Below are 20,874 nucleotides of genomic sequence, written 5' to 3'. Positions count from 1 at the left end.
GAATATATTACAATTGTAAGCTCAGAAATTCACACTGTATTAATTGTAAGTTATATGCATTATAGTTTAAATTATAAATTGTAATTATGGGTCAGCCAAAACTTGAATTTCTTGAACTATTTGAAATTTGCACATCAAATGAAGACATCTGGAAACAATTATGAACAACATGGCAGAATTTTGTAATTTGTTTGTGGATGGATTTTCAAATGGGAACAATGAAATTTATCAAATACATTATTTATTGTGAAATTTTCAGTCATCACTAAGAGCTAATGCAGTTAGATCACTTTTAAATTCAATGAAAAGTAAGAGAAAACCCTGAGAAATGTATTTAAAATCTAGGGTGGGGGAGAGAATCACTGACATTTTTGTTTGAGCCCAGGGCACAATATGGTAATTTAGCCTTGTAGCAGCGCTGTAACATTTCTTACAAGTACACCCAAAAAAAATTGCCCAGGATTAACCTTTGATTTAAGAGAGCAACCTAACAACACTCCCTCATCTTGTTTAATTGAAAAAGTAATTATTTCAAATTTTAAAAACAAATTTCATTTACCCACAGAGACTAACACTGCTCATTTTTACCTTCTGTTTTTCTGTCCAGTAAGAACATTTGGGGCATGACTAGTGGAACAGCGTACTGTATGAACCTCAAATGTGTATGCGCTTTGTCAAGTTGATCATCGCTTTGTTTTTTTATCTGAACAAGATACAGTCAACTTTAAAAATATGCAGCTATATCTTCTACAAATAGTCTGATGAGTGTTGTCTTGAACAGCTATAACAGGTTTGTGATTTCAACAGCTGAGATGGGCTGTCATCTCATGTGGTATCTGGGAGAGGGAGAAGTAATATGGGTAGTATGTACTTCCCCGGGTAAGATTCAGTGTGCAGAGCCACTCTACACTATTGCAGTGACAAAAGGAAACAACCTCCTTTTCACTCTCCCCAGGCTCCTGCCATTTGGAGCCCAGTGGAAGAGAGAAATAGGACAAGAGGTTTCTCTCTTTCCATTTTCCCTCAAGCATGCAGCCACTTGGAAAAGAGAGCTTCATAGCAACAATAAGCAGTTTTTCATAAGGGCCAGAAAACAGCCTTGCAGCATGCAAGCAGTACAGAGCAGCTGCCCTAGGGAGCTCCAGAGAAGAAAGGGCCTTGGAGCAAGAGCTAACAGCAGAAATAACCAGCTACATTAATTCAGCTAAATAAACCAACTGAATCACAATGTCGAATGATCCCTAGCCCTTACACAGGTGAATGGAGGGAGCACGGAAGGATTGGTTATTCAAATATCTTTTCAAATACTTTACAGTGCTTGACTGTAAATATTCCAAATTTGAGCTGTGTTACTTGCTTGTGACTGATGAAACAGGGAACAGAAACAATGGCACAAGATCTAAGAAGATTAGCATGCATGAAGTACTGGCACTCACGGGTGTGACTACCATTTTGCTTGTTAAATGGAGTCAAACCCAGGACCCCCAAAGTTATGAGCATAAGCCTCTAGCTCGAGCTACAGGGCTGAATCGCCGCAGTGGTAACTGCAGCAGACTCAGTTTCTATGCATCAGACACAACCGGGGATGCAGCAAGGCATACACTGAACAGTGGGTTACACATGCTTGCTTAAACTTTAATGTCTGCAATTCTTGTGCCTGGAACTTTGAAATTCATTTTCTGACAGTAAAACTCAAATTTCCAGGGAACGCAAACACAAAGAGAGGCACGAGCACAGTTCTATTTACTGGCCCAGGTCTACTTTGTTGGCCCTATTATTCTGACATAGTACCCATGGAAACTGCTATTAAAAGAAAACTTCAGTAAATCAAAATCTTTTTTTGTTCCTGATCCCACCAACAAGAGTTTAACAACTAAATTCTCCTTCAGCAGGGGGTTTATTTTAAAATAAGCATCCTAAAACTGTAAGTTTGGAGTGTCATTCCCTTATTTTCAAAGTGCTTTAATCAAGTCATTGTAGGTACTGTGTGACCTAGAGAAGGAGAGAATCTCTAAAACCAGTCAGCGTCGTTTTCCAGATTGTACCCTTTGTTGTTCTTTCACAACAGTAATCCGCCCAAAGTAGGCTGGACTGGTGCAAATTGGATGGGTCTTGTACTGAATGTTGCCACAACAAAACACACAATGAAGAGATAGACGATGGTATATAATTCCCCCTTCACTCCCAGTTATTACAAAGGCACACCAGACCCAAAAATCAGCATGACCAGCCAGTCTCAGGGAATCCAGCAACTTTTACAGGCAGAAAAACGTGCAAAAGACAAACTAGAAGAAGCCAAAAAGAGTAAGTATCTGGCCTGCGTTTATTGTATTTTCCCACTGAATACTCATTAGATAAAAACCACTGTATTTATTTTTAAATGTTGGGTTCTTTTTCCTGGCCAGTGCAACTGAGCCGCCCTGGAAGGTATTGCCATTTGCTGCTGGTTTAGCTCAGATGCAAATTACTATCCCCCAGAGCAAATGGGAAGCAGACAGGGTACTGTACCTGACAGCGCCACTATCTAGCCCTAAATGAAGTCAAAGTGAGTTTTGCAAGAGTTAGGGATACAAAGTTAGGCCCTTAGTTATGATAACTTAAAGCTTGTGGCTGCTTACTTTTGATTTGGAGGAACTTTAAAAAAAAAAATTAGTCAGCCAAAAGGAATATTTCCAAATCAGAAATCTGGATAATTGATAAGCATAATTATATACATGTACTTAAACTGTGCCCATACTTAATCAGGACCTGAGATGCCAGGTGCACTTACTCTGCTGTGCATGAACATACATTCCTACTGTCATCACCTCAACCACTGCCACACCACATGGGATACTCGCAGAGCCTTTTTAGCTTAAAACACCTTCCAAACCCCTTGGAGCCAGAAACTGACATCAGAATGCTAAGTGCTTCTGGCAGTGCTGAGGCACGGGGATGAGAGTTAGAGTCCGGAAATACAGAAACCCAGCTATTGTTTTGTCAAAGTTACAAAACATATTTATTGATCAAGTACCTGCTTCATCTATATTATTTTTAAGCAAATTATGTTTGTCTCCTCTTTAAGAATTATTGGTGATGAGGAAACAACTAGAACCTGTCCCTGTCATGAACTATTTTATTATTTAGTATCAGAAACAGGGCAAAAGGTAAGACCTTTCTCTAAAAAGGACAAATTTGAAGTACCAGATTCACTCACAATCTAAAGAACTGGGACAGATTTTTGTCTGTATGCTAAATATTGCAATCTGTGCCTATTAGTGTAAATGACAAAACTCTAAATGACTTAAGTGCAAGTAAGGTCAGGCCTTAGCAAGATTCCCATTTGGGATTTCTAAGATCTAGTTTACAGAAAGTTTGTGTACCGGTATGGTCATTCTCGTTAGGGGGATGCTTTTTTTACTGTGATAATTATAGTGGGACTGGTGCTTAAAACAGGCATATTGTATTCTCCTTGCCTTACAGGAATAGCTATAGTAGTGTAGGTATAGTCTACAGTAGAAAAGGTTGCTCTATGAGTGTAGCAATACCACAAAAACTTCCTAGTATAGACAGTTTTTACCAGCAAAAATATGCTTTTGGCAACACAGTTTAGAGCAGGTCCTCAAACAAAATAAGGTACACCAGCAATTGGATTTTTATGCCAATATAGCTGCGTCTACACTAGGGCTTTTGCTGGTATAACAGTGGTCTATCGATGGTATTTTCAGAATTCTTCTATGAACCATAATTTAAAGCATTATAGTTTTTTATTCACTGTCTGAATGTCCGTGTTTCACAGCAGTAATTTAACACAGACCAGATATACTAGTTTAAATCCAGAATAATTTCAACAACTTCAAAAGAATCACTCTGGATTTAGACCTATGTAAATGACAGCAGAATTTGACTCATGATTGGAAATAAATAAAATAGAATGTAAACAAAAAAAACCAAATATATCTGAAACAGTCATTTAAAAATACTAATGTATCTGTTATAATTATCACTTAACAGGTAACCTGTGCACATAGTAATTTGTAAAGCAAGTCAAGCATATTCTGTTTCAATTCAGAAAACACCAACTTTGAGCCAATTTGTACCAGTTAACATCAGAAGATCCTGCTCACAGGTTGGCAATCAGCAAATCTCAGTTGCAAAGCAAAACAGTGAACTTGTCCTACCTGTTCTAATGCAACCCTTTTTATGTTAACTGTAAATATGACCTACATTGAAAAACAGCTGTTGTGCAACTTCTCCAGTGGATTTTGCAAAGGGGATAAACAAATGTCCTCTGGAGCCTAGAATGAGACTACCAACTCATTTCATACATTGCAGAAACAACCTTTGAACCCAAATCTCCCTTTAAAATTCTGCCACCTTGCCTCCCCTATTTTCATTAATAATTACCCAGCTCTCAAAAATAAACATGCATTGTCAGAGCAGGGATGTCAGTCCAGCAAGGCTCCTTTTGGACAAAACAAGAGAGAAAAGAAACACTAATAGAAATATGTTTTTAAAACAAATGATGTATCTGGCCTTTTCTTGGTTAATATCTGGTATATAATGTAATATAAAAACTGCATATACCGATCCACTAACATATATTAAATTTGTATAAAGTGCGGCATATCCTCCTCAAAATGAGTATTCCAAATACCTACATAAGACAATTTAATGACAGGTTTCAGAGTAATAGCCGTGTTAGTCTGTATTCGCAAAAAGAAAAGGAATACTTGTGGCACCTTAGAGACTAACCAATTTATTTGAGCATAAGCTTTCGTGAGCTACAGCTTCATCCGATGAAGTGAGCTGTAGCTCACGAAAGCTTATGCTCAAATAAATTGGTTAGTCTCTAAGGTGCCACAAGTACTCCTTTTCTTTAGACAATTTAATGTGGTCTTGAAACTAAAATGTTCTAATCTTTTTTAAGAATGCCATTTTAGTGCTTGGCAAATTACCATCATGTCATCCATATGTAGACACTTACCAGAGAATCCTCAATTATGTATTTGAAATTCCAAAGCATATTTGAGCAAGGCAGCTTTAGTTTAACGGAAAGTGATACATACATTTTTTTTTTTGACTAAAGTAAAATGTGGCATTTGCAGAAATGACCGATTTACCATGATTTAGTTTTTATGCATGACTTTACAAACCTGCAGCAGTCCTAAAATCTCACCAATACTTTACTAATCAAGTCTAGTATATTACTATTAAAGAACTACTGCTCCAAGAGTACATTTTTATTCCTGGCACCTTAGAGTCTAACCAATTTATTTGAGCATAAGCTTTCATCCGATGAAGTGAGCTGTAGCTCACAAAAGCTCATGCTCAAATAAATTGGTTAGTCTCTAAGGTGCCACAAGCACTCCTTTTCTTTTTGCGAATACAGACTAACACGGCTGTCACTCTGAAACCTGTCATTTTTATTCCTGGCGCTATTTAACAATACTTTCCAGCTGAATAGAGGAGATGACAACTAATAAAGGGCTACCGAATCACAAAAGGTGAAACTGCAGCCTGGCCAGCATGATGGCAGTGTAGAGGGGTAAGAGAGCCCTCCCCACACTCTCCCAGCACCACCTTGCAGGGGTTCGGAGCATCACAGAAGGCGAAGCACCTTCAGCAGAACTGCTATGTCCTTTCCCATACAGGTGGGGAGAGGGGATGGGGAGCAGGCAGAGCCAGTGCTGTTCTGCTGCCTGTGCTCCCCTTCCCCAATAAATGTGCCTTTTCAATGAAATTCTCTTGGTGGAAGATCTGATTATTGTTGCTGAAGTTGGTGGCCATGGTTTTTGGTCAAAACTCGAAGTCAGCATAATTATACATTTACACACACACACACCATCTCAAATTTATTTATTGATTATTTTTGCCCCTCCCAAAATGAATATAGCAATCTCTCTTTGTCATCAGAATGGCCTTCCTGCCTTCAGATATTTCTAGCAGACACTTCTCAATATCCTTGGCTGAATTTCGGTTTTGTGCCATCACCAAACATGCAGTACCAGATCCCCTGACTTGAACAGAGCTATACTGATTTACACAGGCAGAGAATCTGACCCATAAAGTCATCTGTATCCCTGAACAACAGGCCTAACTTTGAAAAGCAAGACTTGTGCAGATAGGGTAGCAGACAAGAGGTTAGTGTTAGACAAACTGATTCATTAATTTTGGCGTGCCTCTAGTAAAACAGCAGGTTTAGATATATTAATACTTAATGTAATCAGGTGCAGCAGTCTATGCCCTATTACATACATAGGCAGCAATGTCCACTAGCAGCAATTCACCCGTAGCTCTTCCAAAACAAAGTCACTGGTGTGCCATGACCAATGGTATCATGGAGAAACTAAATGGCTGCCACTGTTAAGTGACAACCAGTGTGTGGCAGCAGATATGGTATATCTTACTTACTAGAACACAGTAAAAAAATTTCTGGTTTTTTTTCTTCATCAGATTAATTACCAAAACCAGAGAAATCCAATTTTGTAATGTGTCTTAGTTTATTTAATATGGGGTCAGGAGGGATTGTTCGTGATCAAATGGGTAACAAATGTACTAGAGATGGGCCCCAGCTGGAATCCCAAATTTGAAACTCCCCCAGACTTAAGGGTAGCTTAGTTAGTTCTCGAGAACCAAACCCAGATTGTGGATGATGTACATCAGCACAGCTCCCATCAAAGTCAATTGGAGCTCCATGGGTTTACATGTGCTGAGAATCTGACACCCTCATTTAATTATTAAGGGGTAGCGCTATAAAGCTTTAACTGGAAACCCAGATCTGAAGACCTTCAAATTTAGAGGGGTTGTATTTCAAAATAAAGACCCAACCCCAGCTCCAAATTCTGTTGCTTAGGCCAATCTCAAGTATTTACATGAGTCATTCAATCTATGCTTACTGCTTCTAGATATTTGGAGCAGTAACAGAACCTGATGTAGCAAAGTCTGATTCAAGAAATAGAAGAAAAAGAATATACTTTAATCTTAAATGGGTAAAAAAATGTCCATCCTCTGCCCTTCTCTACAACTCTTAGTGATCTCCAGTGACATGTGGACTCTGACAAATCTAATTAAGTAAACATAAAAACATTCCACAAGATGAGCTGATGTTCAGTAAATCCACCAGGTTCTACACTGTGTATTACTCCTTCTGTATAAAGGGCTTTATATAATCATACCTGATCCCTCCTTGAATCCCACAATAAGCACATTCAGTGAGTCAAGTAGCCCATAAATCAATACGAGGCTTTTAGGAATTTACTGCTTCTAAATCTATTCACTGAAATGCTGGTAGTGACTTGGGACTGGCCTGCTCACTGAGCAGATAATTTACCCCTGAATCAGTCATTTTTACTTAGAATTTTCTTGAGTTACAGACCCATTAAAAGCACTTTTTCTGGCAAACTTCAGATTCATTTTTGAGCTATGCCTAGGAGAGTTACATTACTGTATGTTACATCTGATATGGCTTCATATGTACAAAACAACTGAAACCAATCCACAGTAGCATGATGTACTACAGAAGAAATGAACAATTGCCTCAATCTGATGCTGCTGTCTGAACTAAATCATGTACCAAAAGTGGATAGTTAGGGCCTGAAAGTGTTCTTACTTACACCAGTTTTACAACAGGTTTCAGAGTAACAGCCGTGTTAGTCTGTATTTGCAAAAAGAAAAGGAGTACTTGTGGCACCTTAGAGACTAACCAATTTATTTGAGCATAAGCTTTCGTGAGCTACAGTATGCATCCGATGAACTGAGCTGTAGCTCACGAAAGCTTATGCTCAAATAAATTGGTTAGTCTCTAAGGTGCCACAAGTACTCCTTTTCAGTTTTACAACACTGATTTCACTAGAGTTACTCCTGATTTACACTGGTGCAACTGACATCAGAATCAGGCCTTCAGTGTCTAGCAGACTCTGAGAAATGGCATTTGAGGACTACATGCAGGGGAATTTTAGTAGGATAGATTCAAAATGTGACATCTCTTGGCAAGTTTCACTGCAAGAGCAGATTAAAGCTGATCAAAATGCTTAATAATGTATAAAGGCCTGGCATATTTAAGGATAGTGTGGGAGGGGTTGTGGGATTGGCTGGTTTTATCTTAGAAATATAAGGAACATCAACTCTTAGCTCTCCGCTTTTGCTGAAGAACTTATCTGGGGGTTTCAGAAAAGGATTTTTTTTTTTAACTCTCACACTTTAAATGAAGGGGGGTGCATGTGATGAGCCTTTTTCTCCAAAGCATTAATAAGTGTAAAGTTGTGAATAGGTGTTAACCAAAAAAGAAGCTCTTTTAAATAGACTAAGACTTGCTTTCTTAAATGCCCAACGTTCACTCTCATGGTTCTTGGGTGTGTGTGAACAAATGATTTTTGGGATCACTGACTGAAACAAAAATTGAAAATAAATTGGTTCAAGTCAACCCAAAACAAATATTTCTGGCAAACTGAAAAAGTAAAAAAATATCATTTTTGCTCAGCCTGAAACAAAATACTTAATTTGAGTGGCTTTTACCTATTTTAAATAAAGCTGAAGTAAAATTTCAAATAAAAATCTAAACTTTTGTTCTGAAAACATCAGCATGAAATGTTTAAATTTTTAGGATTTTTTTTTGACCAAAACAATCCAGCAAATTTTATGCAAATTCACAAAATGTTTTGGTTGACCAGAATCTACAATTTTTGGCCAAAAAAAAAAAAAGTTTCATCTGAAAAATGTCATCATGCTCTGCTTGTGATATCATCATTTCATTCATTTATATGTCATCATAGAGTCTTCCAGGCATGACAAGACCTAATATAAAAACAAAAAAACACAAAAGTGACAAACCCATTTCTTTTTCCCCCTTGTGGATCAGTTTTAAATCTAGCATTTATAGCTCCCTCCAGGAGTGCTGGAACAATTTTTATAGTAGGGGTGCTGAGAACCATTGAACCAAACTGTAAACCTTGTATAAATAGAAACCACTTCAAGCCAGGGGGTATGGCAGCACCACCAGCACCCCTAGTTCCAGCAACTATGGTTCCCTCAGCTGAAAAGTGCTGGTTTCCCAGACAGCAGTTTGTGGAGAATTTGTAGGATCCTGTAGGGATTAGGGGGATTTTGACAAAATCCTATGAAACAAATACACATATAGATATCAAATTCCAACAGTTATCACAAATTCACCACTTGTTTCATGTTCCAATTCCATAAGCAACATGTTTCTATTAATTCTTTCTCTCTCCTCCTACACAGAGCATCCTGTCAGATCCAGGAGTTACATAGATCATATCCAACACTGCACTGATTTTACACGCTGTGAGTACTCATTGACATCAGTGTGACTGTTCACAGTGTGTAAAGTTAAGCATGTACATAAGTCATTTCAGAATCAGGGCCTTAGTCTTTATTACAGCCTAAGGGTCACTTAGCATAATACAGTAAAAGCTGGGTTATCCGACACTTTATCAACCAGAAAGCGCTATTAACTGGCATTTCTGATATCTCCCATCTAGTAACTGGGACTAGTATACTGCCCAGGAGGTTATGCAATTGTACGTTCTGCACTCTACTTTCATGCAAAAGAGGCAGAAGACAAGTAAGCAAGCTGACGTCAGGGATTTATTCAAAACAGCAGCTTCCAGGTTGTGTCATAGGGTCATTACAGATTCAGCCCAATCTCCTACACCTTCTACATCTACAAATGATAATTGATGTTGATAATGATGACCCTGAGGCACTGCAAGATCCTGAAGTGTCTTCTGAATCATCAAAGATTAAATTATATTCAGTATAGTTTTAATGTTAAGTGTATTTTTAGTGATCTGGGTGTATGCCATGCGCTTCCCATAGTGATATATAGTTTCATAAGATAACCTACTGTATAGAAAACTTTACCTGTATAAACGTAAGTGCTTCAAGAAATCAACCACTCTGCAGTGCAGTACTGGAATGATGAGTCCTTGTATACTATTTTATTCTTGATTCATTTTATTGTATTCTAATTCTTTGAAAATTGGTATTCCATTGGTAAGTATAACTCTTAGCTAACCGCACACTCCTGCCCCTGCCCCCCGCCCCCCCCATTCCTAACATGCCGGATAACAAAGATTTTTCTGTAATAAATAAATAAATTAATATTGATTTTGCCATCACTTTCATGTTTCCACACATTAGAAAACAAAAGCTGCTTTGATGTCCTCTGTGTCTTAATCACCCACCTGTGCATTTTACAAGTGTTAGGATGAAAGTGGGGCGGGCAATAAAATGTAAATGTTGCAACTTAGCTTGTTAGTGGCTGAGCTGTATCTTCAAAGTGCCTTGGAAATTTGCCAGCATTAAATAGAATCCAGTTGGTGTGGACTGAAGGGTTCCTGGCAGCGAATCAATACAGCAAATCTTATAGAATAATGTCTCTTCCAATCAGTGACAACTCAAACCTGTTCTCTGATTGCTACTGTTGCCAATTAAGCAAAGATAAGCATTTTATTTGAACATGAAGCAGTGATAAGAAATGGTCATTTATGTTGTGATAAAGAAAATCAGTTGAAAATGCCGTATGCTCTATTGTTGACAACCCTACCCATTTTTTATGATTGTTGTGTACTTGTAGACAAGAAGGGCCTGATACCATAGGTTGGGCGCTTTCGTGACTTAGGACCACAAGTTCTATTGGCTTTCAGTGGAACCTGTGTTCCCTAAATCATTTAGGCACTCCTGAAAATCTTACTAGTAATCTGCAAGCAATCAAACTCTCAAGTACTTTACTGGGGATTCAGTACATGGAATACTATGCTGTGTAGAATAAGTACTGTGTGGAGACAACCATCTCTTCAGGCACAATGCTAATTTCAAAGTAACCCTATGTTTCCTCTCTCTGTCCAGGAAAGGGAAAGAGACTGAAGCAAGCCAAAGAAGAAGCCATAGCAGAGATAGACCACTACAGGTTACAGAGGGAGAGGGAATTCAGGCACAAACAATCTAATGTAAGTAAGAAGCTTACATACATATTTCACAATGTCCATGGAAGTCAATAGAGAAGGGGAGGACATGATTCAATAAGCTTTGTATTAAGTCCTTACTGTAGATCCTTTATATACGGTACACTATCAGCTGTCCAACAATTCATAATGAATTTACTTATTCACTGAAAATATTAGCAATGGGGCTGGACTTCAAAGTTCAGCTCTTTTCACAAACTTCAGGGACTTTTGGATCTGGGGCTTTGGATCCAAACCTTACTAAAATTCAGGACTGTTCAGATGCTGGGGATCATTCAGGCCCATCTCTTGGGAAATATATATAATGCACATATTTTTTGAAAAGTACCTTCAGTTTCTCTTTTTTAATGCCAGGCAGATTTTCTGTTAACATCAGAGCAGAAGCTGGAGTAAGGTACAATTCTGGTTGCTAACTAATATACAAAGAGTTCAGCTGCAGTGACTCAAAGCTTATCGATGTCAACAGTTATCTTTCCACTGACTTCAGAAGGCTTTGGGTCAGGCCCTATGAAAAGCTATTGCGTTTATTTATTTATAGTGTCGGACAAAATTTTACAGGCAAAACGTTTTTTCAGTGAAAAATGCAGATTCAACAACACCACAACGTTTTACAAGTTTGTGTTTATGTCATCAAAATTTGGTTGCAAAAAAACCAAAACAAAAAACAGAATTCTGATCAAATGTGAACTTTTTGTTTTGGAAAATTTTTGGTTTGAAATGACTTTTCACTGCAAAATTTCCTTAATTTGTTTATATACATAAAAATCCAAAATGATCTTTCTTTCAACTTTTTGATTCACCAACAAGTGGAAAAATATTCATTTTTGGTCCAAGCCAAACAATTTTTTTAAACTGTCCGTGAAATGCAAAATCTATTATTTATCTAGTTCTGATCATTTAATCTTAGCTTCCAACTATGCACACAGCAACATCTGTTCAAAACTGATTTTTTTTTCCATTACATCTTTCAGAGTAAAACAGTAATCTGGCTGGCATTTTTTCACCTGAATTTCTGAAATTTAGTAAATTTTAGATATTCCATCATTTTTCAATTTTCTTTGCTGTTTTCATGAAGGGGTATCACAAACTATTCTCTTTGCTTTACTGGACTTCCTTTTTGTCTGATTCCGTGTAAAGCTACAACAGCTGAATGGGGTGGGGAGGAGAAGAGGAAGTCAAATTTATCAGCTTGTCACTTCAGCCAGAGTGTCAGCTCCAAGAGATAATCTCACAGTAAAGCAGGAAGACTTGTCCTGCACATACTATTTCAGATTTTTACTGACAATTGAAAAAAAGGTAAAATATCTTTCAGATGTGTTCACCTTTACATTCAAGCCAGAAAGAGAGAAATTGTCGTCTGATGTCTGAAACAGCGAAGGAGACAGAAATTTCTCTGTGCCTTACTTTGAGCAAAGGAGAAAGAAATTTCTCTGTGCATTATTTTGAGCACAATCTTCTCATTACACCCACAATTACCACACTGAGCTAATATTGTAGATTGTGGATTGAAGCAGTTTACACAAGACTACAAGAGCACATACAGCTCTTCCAATGCCAGCATGTTGTAAACGATCATTACAACCCTCCTTCACTTTCCCTGACCCCTTTATGTCGGACATTTGTCTGTCCCAGAAGAATGACAACATTATTAACCCAAGCCTGGAGGGCAGTAAGGAGGGCAGTGCCAGAGCAGTGGTCCCTAACTAGTTCATGTGCTGGCTCATGTGTTCCTATGAAAACATTTATAATTCCACAGTTATTACAGCCACATTTAAAGTTCCCCATTGTACTTAGCATCTTGACTGTGGCTCATTAGAGACATGTTGGACTAAATTCTGTGCGGACTCACACCCCAACCACAACGTATCAGACCATAATACACAATAACAATAAACAACAATTGGTGTTGAATAAGAGTGATAATTGCTAATATCCACTTTAGCAGCGTGCAAAATTTGAGCACAGATCTGGATCCAAAATTTGCCAAACGGCTCTATCTTTATAACAGACTAAATCAACTCTCTCCCCAGGATTCTAACTTTGGGGTGTATAAAATCCATTTCTGAATGTTGAGAGTCTCTCTCATAGTGAAATAACGCTATGGCCCTTCCACATGAGGATCTCCAAGAGCTCGATAAACATGAATGAATTAAGCCTAAGAAATGGAGTGTAAATAAGTGCATAATTTACCTGGTTAATTTAAACTACAATGAACGGGTTACACAACATCCTTAAGGTATGGCACCTACCTATGGAGATACAAGGCCTGATGCTGATCTCATTCATACCAGATGTAAGATTAGGAGCAACACTATGGAAGTCATTGGTCTGACACTGCGGTAAAATCCTCAAAGTCAAAACAGATCATAACTTAAATACAACATCAAATGAAGTTCAATAATATGAAGGGTTTGAAATCAGTAGCAGAAAACAAGAACATGAAAAAATCCAGGCAGAAATTCAATCGTTAATTAACTTACAATACTGTATGTTTTTCCTATGGTGTGAATTAAGGGGGAAGGGTCCCTGGTGTGGAGGAGGCTCCACCCAAGTGCGTAGTAACACTCTTGAGCATTTTCCATAGGGTTGATTTGGAGACAACATCTAGCTACCCTGAATCTGCATAAAGTTCTCTCTATGGAGATGGCTCGCTATGTGGAAGGAGTCAGATCTTTCCCAAGTAAAGGCCCTCAGGGTTTGGCCCAAAGTTAAGATACATATAATGCTAATTATTATCCTCAGAAAAATAATTATTACAGATAATGATAATCCCTTCCCAGCATTTAAAATTTTGTTTGTTTCCTTTTATTTCTCTCAAACTAGCAAAAGTTTTAATTCTATATTATAGACCAATTGTTTACTCGATGCTACTTAGAAAATGAATATCATTTCAATGGAAATCCTTCTAAAGGATAATCTTTATTCATTCACTTTGTCATCTTTGAAGGCAAAAATTGGGCTAAAGTCACAAGGAAAATGAATTTGGTGATATTAGGTGAGCAGCAAGAGACCACTGATTTGGTCGCCTTCATGTACCCTCTCTACACACACATAACATGCATCTTTGGAAAGCTTATTATGTCTACTTTAAGATGAAGTATACTGTGGACCTGTCAAATGGAGCTGTTACCACAGAAATGAGAACAAACAATGACACTATCAACACGTTAAAATGACTACTTTGAAATATTTGCATTAGTTTCTGGTAGTTTAATGACTCTCTGTACTATTTCAAGACATGAAATCGGATTTTTTTGTGACCTCAAATCATCACAATAGCAATCTAAAGGGTAAAACAAAATGTAATAATAAATTTGTTAAGAGCACTCAAGGCCTCAAATGCAAAAAAATCACAAGCCACGTAGAACACAGCTGAATTGCTTACCTGCAGCATTTGATTTGCAGTACAAGCTGCATACACATCAGAATCAACAAGAAGCTCTAGCAATCCTGCATCTCCCCAGAATTTCCCAATACATGCTATAAAACAGCACAAGGTACAAATCATAGAATCATAGAATATCAGGGTTGGAAGGGACCTCAGGAGGTCATCTAGTCCAACCCCCTGCTCAAAGCAGGACCAATCCCCAATTAAATCATCCCAGCCAGGGCTTTGTCAAGCCTGACCTTAAAAACTTCTAAGGAAGGAGATTCCACCACCTCCCTAGGCAACGCATTCCAGTGTTTCACCACCCTCCTAGTGAAAAAGTTTTTCCTAATATCCAACCTAAACCTCCCCCACTGCAACTTGAGACCATTACTCCTTGTCCTGTCCTCTTCTACCACTGAGAATAGTCTAGAGCCATCCTCTCTGGAACTCTCTCTCAGGTAGTTGAAAGCAGCTATCAAATCCCCCCTCATTCTTCTCTTCTGCAGACTAAACAATCCCAGTTCTCTCAGCCTCTCCTCATAACTCATGTGTTCCAGACCCCTAATCATTTTGCTGTTCATATTGGTACCAAGTTCATTTGAGACAGTCCATTTCACTTGCCGAGCAACAGCATACAGCTGCTGATTCTTGGTGTCAAGGACATGATGCTGTCCTACAGCGGCTGACATTTCAGCACTGTAGGACAGACTCTGGCCTTGGCAGCTGTCTTGTATCCACAATAGGTGCATATGCAACTACTGTGTAGGTGCTTTACTTTGTTGCAAGCTATCAATATCATTTGGTATTGGCAGGACATCACGAGGTAATAGTCTTAAAGACACCAGGAGAAATCTTGGACAGAGTTCATTGGTAAGATACCAAAGTTTATTTTCTCAAGTACTTTTTCATGGCAAGTCAGTTCTGGACGTGTTCTAGTTTTTCAAATGCTGCATACTGCATCAGAGACTCTAATTACTCGGGGAGACTAAGTGACTTTTCTTTCCCATGGTTCAGGGAATTTCTCATGATGCTGGACTATCTGCAGTTTGTTCTTGAAATAGCACACTAGCCACGGAATGGAAGGTATTCTTTCCATCAGTGGTCTCTGTGTTGATGTCTATACTATCATCTCCATCATGAATGAGATTTCTACCAGCATGAAGTGGTTCAATTCCGTTTGGAATGAGCACACCTCACTGGAGTCTTTCTACTTCGGCTGTTGCCGCGTTAGTCATGAATCACCTTAGCTCATCATAATTGATGCAGAATCCCTGATGATGTTGTATGTCAATTAAATTGCATGACCCAAACTCAGGTGTAGCTGCGTAGCAAAGCTTATGTGTAATAGTGTGATAATTTTGGACCTGTTAAATACTATGCACTGCACAACTGGGAAGCAACTCCTCTGACTGTCTTCTGAGGTATGACACTCATTGCTGTCTGAGTTATATGCCTCTTTATCTAGCAACCAAAGGACAAACTCCTGCACTAATTAGGGTACAAAAGCAGCTAAGCTCTGTAAACTGCAATCACCTGGCATTGGATAATATGCGGAGGCTTTCATTTTGGCTATTTCAGACTGAAGTAGCATTATGCAAAACCACTTGTTCATTTGAAAGCTGTTCATCAGGCTCACTCATCAGAAGAACATCTATAAAACATTTGGATGAGTTAAGTTCCTGCTTCAGATGACTAGCAGCTTAGATACCATCAGCTAATGTCATTGCACTGAAGAGAATGATGGTAGACTTGCCTTGTCCATGTTGTGCATGGAATGAATTTGCAAAACCTCATTGTTGTTTCTGATCTTGCCTGTAATTTGGGACTGGAATAGCTTGCAGCTTCTACATCTGAGAGAAGTAGAGCTTTATAGCTTTTTAGCAGCTTGGACAGGAGAAGAGCCTTCTTGTTTCACATAAGATCATTGTCTATCTCTTCAATCAGCTGATAAAATGCAGTGTCATAAGTGTCATAAGTGTAACTAGATGGTTTTGCTTTAAGATTTATTTTACATAAATACGAAGAAAGGCATGTTGAGTGATACAGTGCATCCTTAGCAATCAAGTCTTCCACACATAGTCTGTGCAACATGTCATCATCTCCTCTTTCAAGTGCTGTCTCCCTTACATTGGTTGCTCTCTAAAATGTTTCTAATTTACAACATTTCTTATTTTTCTTGTGTGTTTCTCTCAAGTAAACAATGCACCAGGATCAAACACTGGAGGATGTGCTTGCTCTGGTGACTATGAAAGCATGTGAACATGATGCTCTCTGCTCAGATTCAGAGTCTGTTTTCTTTCCTGGGTTCAATACATCCCTGACATGTGCCAAATTTGACTTGCTTGTGTTTTTCCAAAAGCAGCCCCGGTGATAGAATATTGGTGGCACATCACCTAAACTAGATAACTCATCCAGTCGCCACCAATACAATTCATCTCTCCTGGCTTCGGCTGCCAGCACCACAGAATTCTGTGCAGCTCTGGTGGCTTCTGACAGTTTTGCGTTCTTTTGATTTTTTTGACAAACAACTCATTTTTCAATGTTTGTGGGGAATCTTTTTCTCTTTAACGTAAGCTTTACGGGACTTGTATCCTCCACAACTTCATATATTTTCCTGTGAAGGTAAAATTCCCATGGTATATTGTGAGCATTATCACAACCACCACCACCATTTTTCATTTTGTAGACATATACAAATTTGTGCTAAATTAGATACAGTTTAGACCTATGGTACTATCAAAATTGCCATTTCCATTTAGTGAGCACTTGATTGAAGCCCAGCATGAAGCTGTGTATTGTCATCTCTAACAGGAATACTGATCTGTGCAAAATTAAATTTAAAAGCTAGATTCTAGAATATTTCAGTGGCTTGTACTACATGCATAGGCAATTACAAATTAAAACCTCCTACCAGGCAAACTATTTGCTACATTGTATGTACAAAAGCTTATAAATGGAGGCACATTATATTAGGAATTCACATGCATTTAAATCTACCCACTATGCAGTATAAACCATTGGCACATAATCTGCTACTACTGGTGCCCAACCTTCAGCAAGAGTCTGATCTGGTCAGCAAATTTCAATTGAAAATATAGGAAACTATAATCACGTGTGAGACCCTGACAATTCAGAATATGCAATGCAAAAACATTTCATGTAAGTATGTTGCAATATGTTGATATTTGCCCTTTTTATCACATGCTAAACAGCGTCATCATTTCTGAAAAGAAAAACAAACTTGGCCATGCAAAACTAATATATATTTTTTAATACATTGTCATTTGGTAGCTTGGACCAATAAACACCACATTGAGGTGTTGAAATTAATGTAAACAGTATTTGTGGAACTGTGCAAAAAAATGACAATCATTTTGGGTACCATTGTTTCACTTTGCCTTAAGGCTTACAGTACCCCTTGATAGCTCTACATCAGACCTCATCTAAACACACACAAAATAAATTTTCCAATGATACATGATGAGGGTGTGCCAACATTAAACTCCAAAAATATGGCCTTTTTTGGAGAATTGCTGCTCACCTATATGCTCCCTTGTATCTTGTGACCATTGGACCACAACACAATTTGCCTCAACAAGTAGCCTCTGCTCAAGAGAACCACAAGATTGAAACAGTAGTAAGGGTGTGCCTTGGAACCACAAAACCTAAAATTCATACTATGTATTGCTCCTTTATCACACTCACAGGATGTTCTCTTTAGCTATGGGTAGCTACTGTATATTGCACTATTTTTAGAATTATCTGCAGCAACAGACCAGAGAAAAACTGCAACTCTTATGGAAAAGCCCTATAGAATTGAATATTGATGACTACAACTGGATTCTATAGAGATCTAAGAGGCTATCATTCTCTATTCATTTCTTTTCTCAGGTTTTGTGAGCCATCCTACAGCAGGGAAGATTATGTTCGATTAAACTCTTTAGGACTTTTCTATAAGGGAAGCACACTCACAGGAAGTTGGGGCAGTGGAGGGATAAGTCACAGATTTGGAATGTGTGCATCTGTTTACAACATAACCTTGCTAAAATGTTCCGCTAGTCTAGAAAGAAGGGAAGATACAATTACATCCAAAGCGAATGTCCTGATATTTATTGTGCCAGAAGCTGTCTGGTATTTGGCCAGATAAGAAAATGTAATATTAAAAGGCCTCAAATGAGGCCTATTGAGGGTTATACATCAGTAACCATGGAAGATGTTTCAGTGCTTTTGAAACACAAAGGCTTCATTTTTATTTATTTATTTATTAGGAAGCATTCCCATCTTCCACACTTCAAAAGCCATGGTTTGCATTAATTTTATGAGCTCAAACAAACCTATCAGTGATAGAATGTAGTGGATTAATCAATAAAATGAAAATATTCAAAAATGTTAAAGAGAAAAAACTCTTCATAAACATTGTACGCAACAGTGACATTGGAAACCTGCACTACATGGGGACATTTCAACGCTAACAAGTATCCAAAGCGTTCCCATTAATCCTGTTTATTATGTTTACGGTTTAATGTACTTTAAACCTTACTTTTACAGAGCACTGTGAAAGGTTTGCATAATGTTTATGTTCGGGGATAGAAAGACATTCTTAGAGGCTGCCCTGGCTACAGTAAACACGGCTGTGATGTAAGCCTTTATTTTGCTCATAGGGTTTCTCTTGTTTTGCCTTTGTAGATAATGGGATCCCAAGGTAACCTCTCCACTAAAATAGAAGAGCAAACAACAGAAAAAATCCGAGACATCACCAGTAGCTTCCACAAGTATATGGAAAACATAATGAAACAACTTTTGAACATTGTATATGACATCAAGCCTGAAATCCACCCAAACTACAGAGACACAGTTTAAATCCCATTGATGTGTGCATGTATCAACAGAAGGCACACTGTTTTCCTAGTAACCCAAATCATCATCTCCTTTATGGGATTGTCTGTACGTGAAAGAGAAACACTAAGCCCAAAGCACACAGCCATACACAAAAATTTTTATGTGACAAAATTCTACAAGGTTTCCCAAGAATTTGGTGGAATGGATTTGTTTTTCCTATTGATAGCTATTACCCTGTCATTTAAATAGTAGAAAGTTGACAACAGCAGAACAAGTGATTATTTGACACTGACAGCTTTTTAGTGGGTGTCTTTATTTCTTTTCTTATATAAAGTGTTCTGTACTACTTGGGGTATTGCGTGAAATTGTTTGTCCCAATCCTTAGTACATTTAAAATGATCAGATATGTAATAATGTTTCATTTTACTTAAAATTAAAGAACTTCTTTCTTGTTTTGAGCAAATGGACTGTGTTGGTTATGGATATTATAGTAGTAGGCTGTTTCAGTTTCCTGTATGCATTTGCAATGACCTGTCTAGAGTAATGACCCTTAAATCACAATTCAGACAAGTTGGGTGACCAACACGACTAGAACAACGCTACATGCAATAACATAGTTCATATTTCCACAGTGGTGGCTCTTCGTAATTTGTAAAATGTAAATGCACAATATAGTTCTGGCTGATTTTCCATATTTACCTGCCCATGCCACTTTCAAAGAATTGTCCTACTGTTAAATTGCACCATATACCCTACAGGCTTTGCTTTAGGTCTGAAAATCGATATAAATGATTTATACTAATAATGAAATAGCTTTAGCTCAAGATACATAACAGAATATCTGTCATGAAGCAAAAAAAATTAGGTAGGGCTGTTTTCTGCAATCCTTACATTGAATAGTACCTAAATCCATGAGGAGTTTCACTGAAGTCAAATTACTTAGGGCCAGATCCTGTTGCTTTTACATTGGGCCAGATTCTCCCATCTTTACTCACCTTGAGTAGTACGTGAGTCCTCAAATAGCTCCATTGATTTTTGTGGAGTAGAATACTACTCAAGGTGAGAATAGCAGAATCTGCCCCATCCTGATCCAGCCCCTTAGAAGTCATTGGAAAAACTCCCATTAACTTCAATGGGATTTTGATCAGGCCCTATGTCATGAGCTCAGCTGAAGGCTTGTTTTCATTAGAAAATTATGTCAAGTTAGATCATAACCTTAAGGAGTTGCAATAACTAGCAAAACAATTACCATGACTTTTTTTAGTCTATGTAGACTGAAACAAGTTGTGTTCCACTTCATGCCAGTGGGTCATAGGCAAATCCTTGTTCCAGTTAGGTTTACCCAGATGACATGGCGTTAAACACAGCTTGTCTCTGTGCAGAGAGACTGCACTGCCATAGTAAACTGTGTCAGTTAACATGAGTCCTCAAGGTTGTATCCTAATTCTATATAATCATCTAGTGAAAACAAGTGTTGATTATTACATTTTCTGTGGTTGCTTAGACTCTGTGTATACAAGCATACTTCAGACATGAAAATTTATGTCTGTTCTGAATTCCAGACTAAGAGAATACTGAGTATCAAGGAAAATATTTTTTGGGTGGCTTCTTCGCAGTTGCTAACAGAGCACTTATTCTGATGTTTCAAAATGAAAAGATACACTGATTTGCTAGTGGAATGAAGATATGGTGTGAGTTAAA

The 20,874-nt window shown here is 38.0% G+C and overlaps 1 protein-coding gene across 1 annotated transcript; it reads left to right on the top strand.

Moving 5' to 3' along the window:
- Positions 1-2,222: 2,222 nt before the first annotated feature.
- ATP6V1G3 (ATPase H+ transporting V1 subunit G3) lies at positions 2,223-19,194 on the top strand. Its single transcript, XM_077824724.1, has 3 exons — positions 2,223-2,304; positions 10,849-10,949; positions 19,021-19,194. Exons 1-3 carry the CDS (start codon positions 2,223-2,225, stop codon positions 19,192-19,194), a joined length of 357 nt encoding a protein of 118 aa, XP_077680850.1.
- Positions 19,195-20,874: the final 1,680 nt, after the last annotated feature.

Source organism: Eretmochelys imbricata, chromosome 8, assembly GCF_965152235.1.
Source record: "Eretmochelys imbricata isolate rEreImb1 chromosome 8, rEreImb1.hap1, whole genome shotgun sequence".
Lineage (NCBI taxonomy): Eukaryota > Metazoa > Chordata > Testudines > Cheloniidae > Eretmochelys > Eretmochelys imbricata.
Note: the sequence above shows the minus strand (reverse complement) of the source record. Positions and strands in the feature narration are given on the sequence as shown.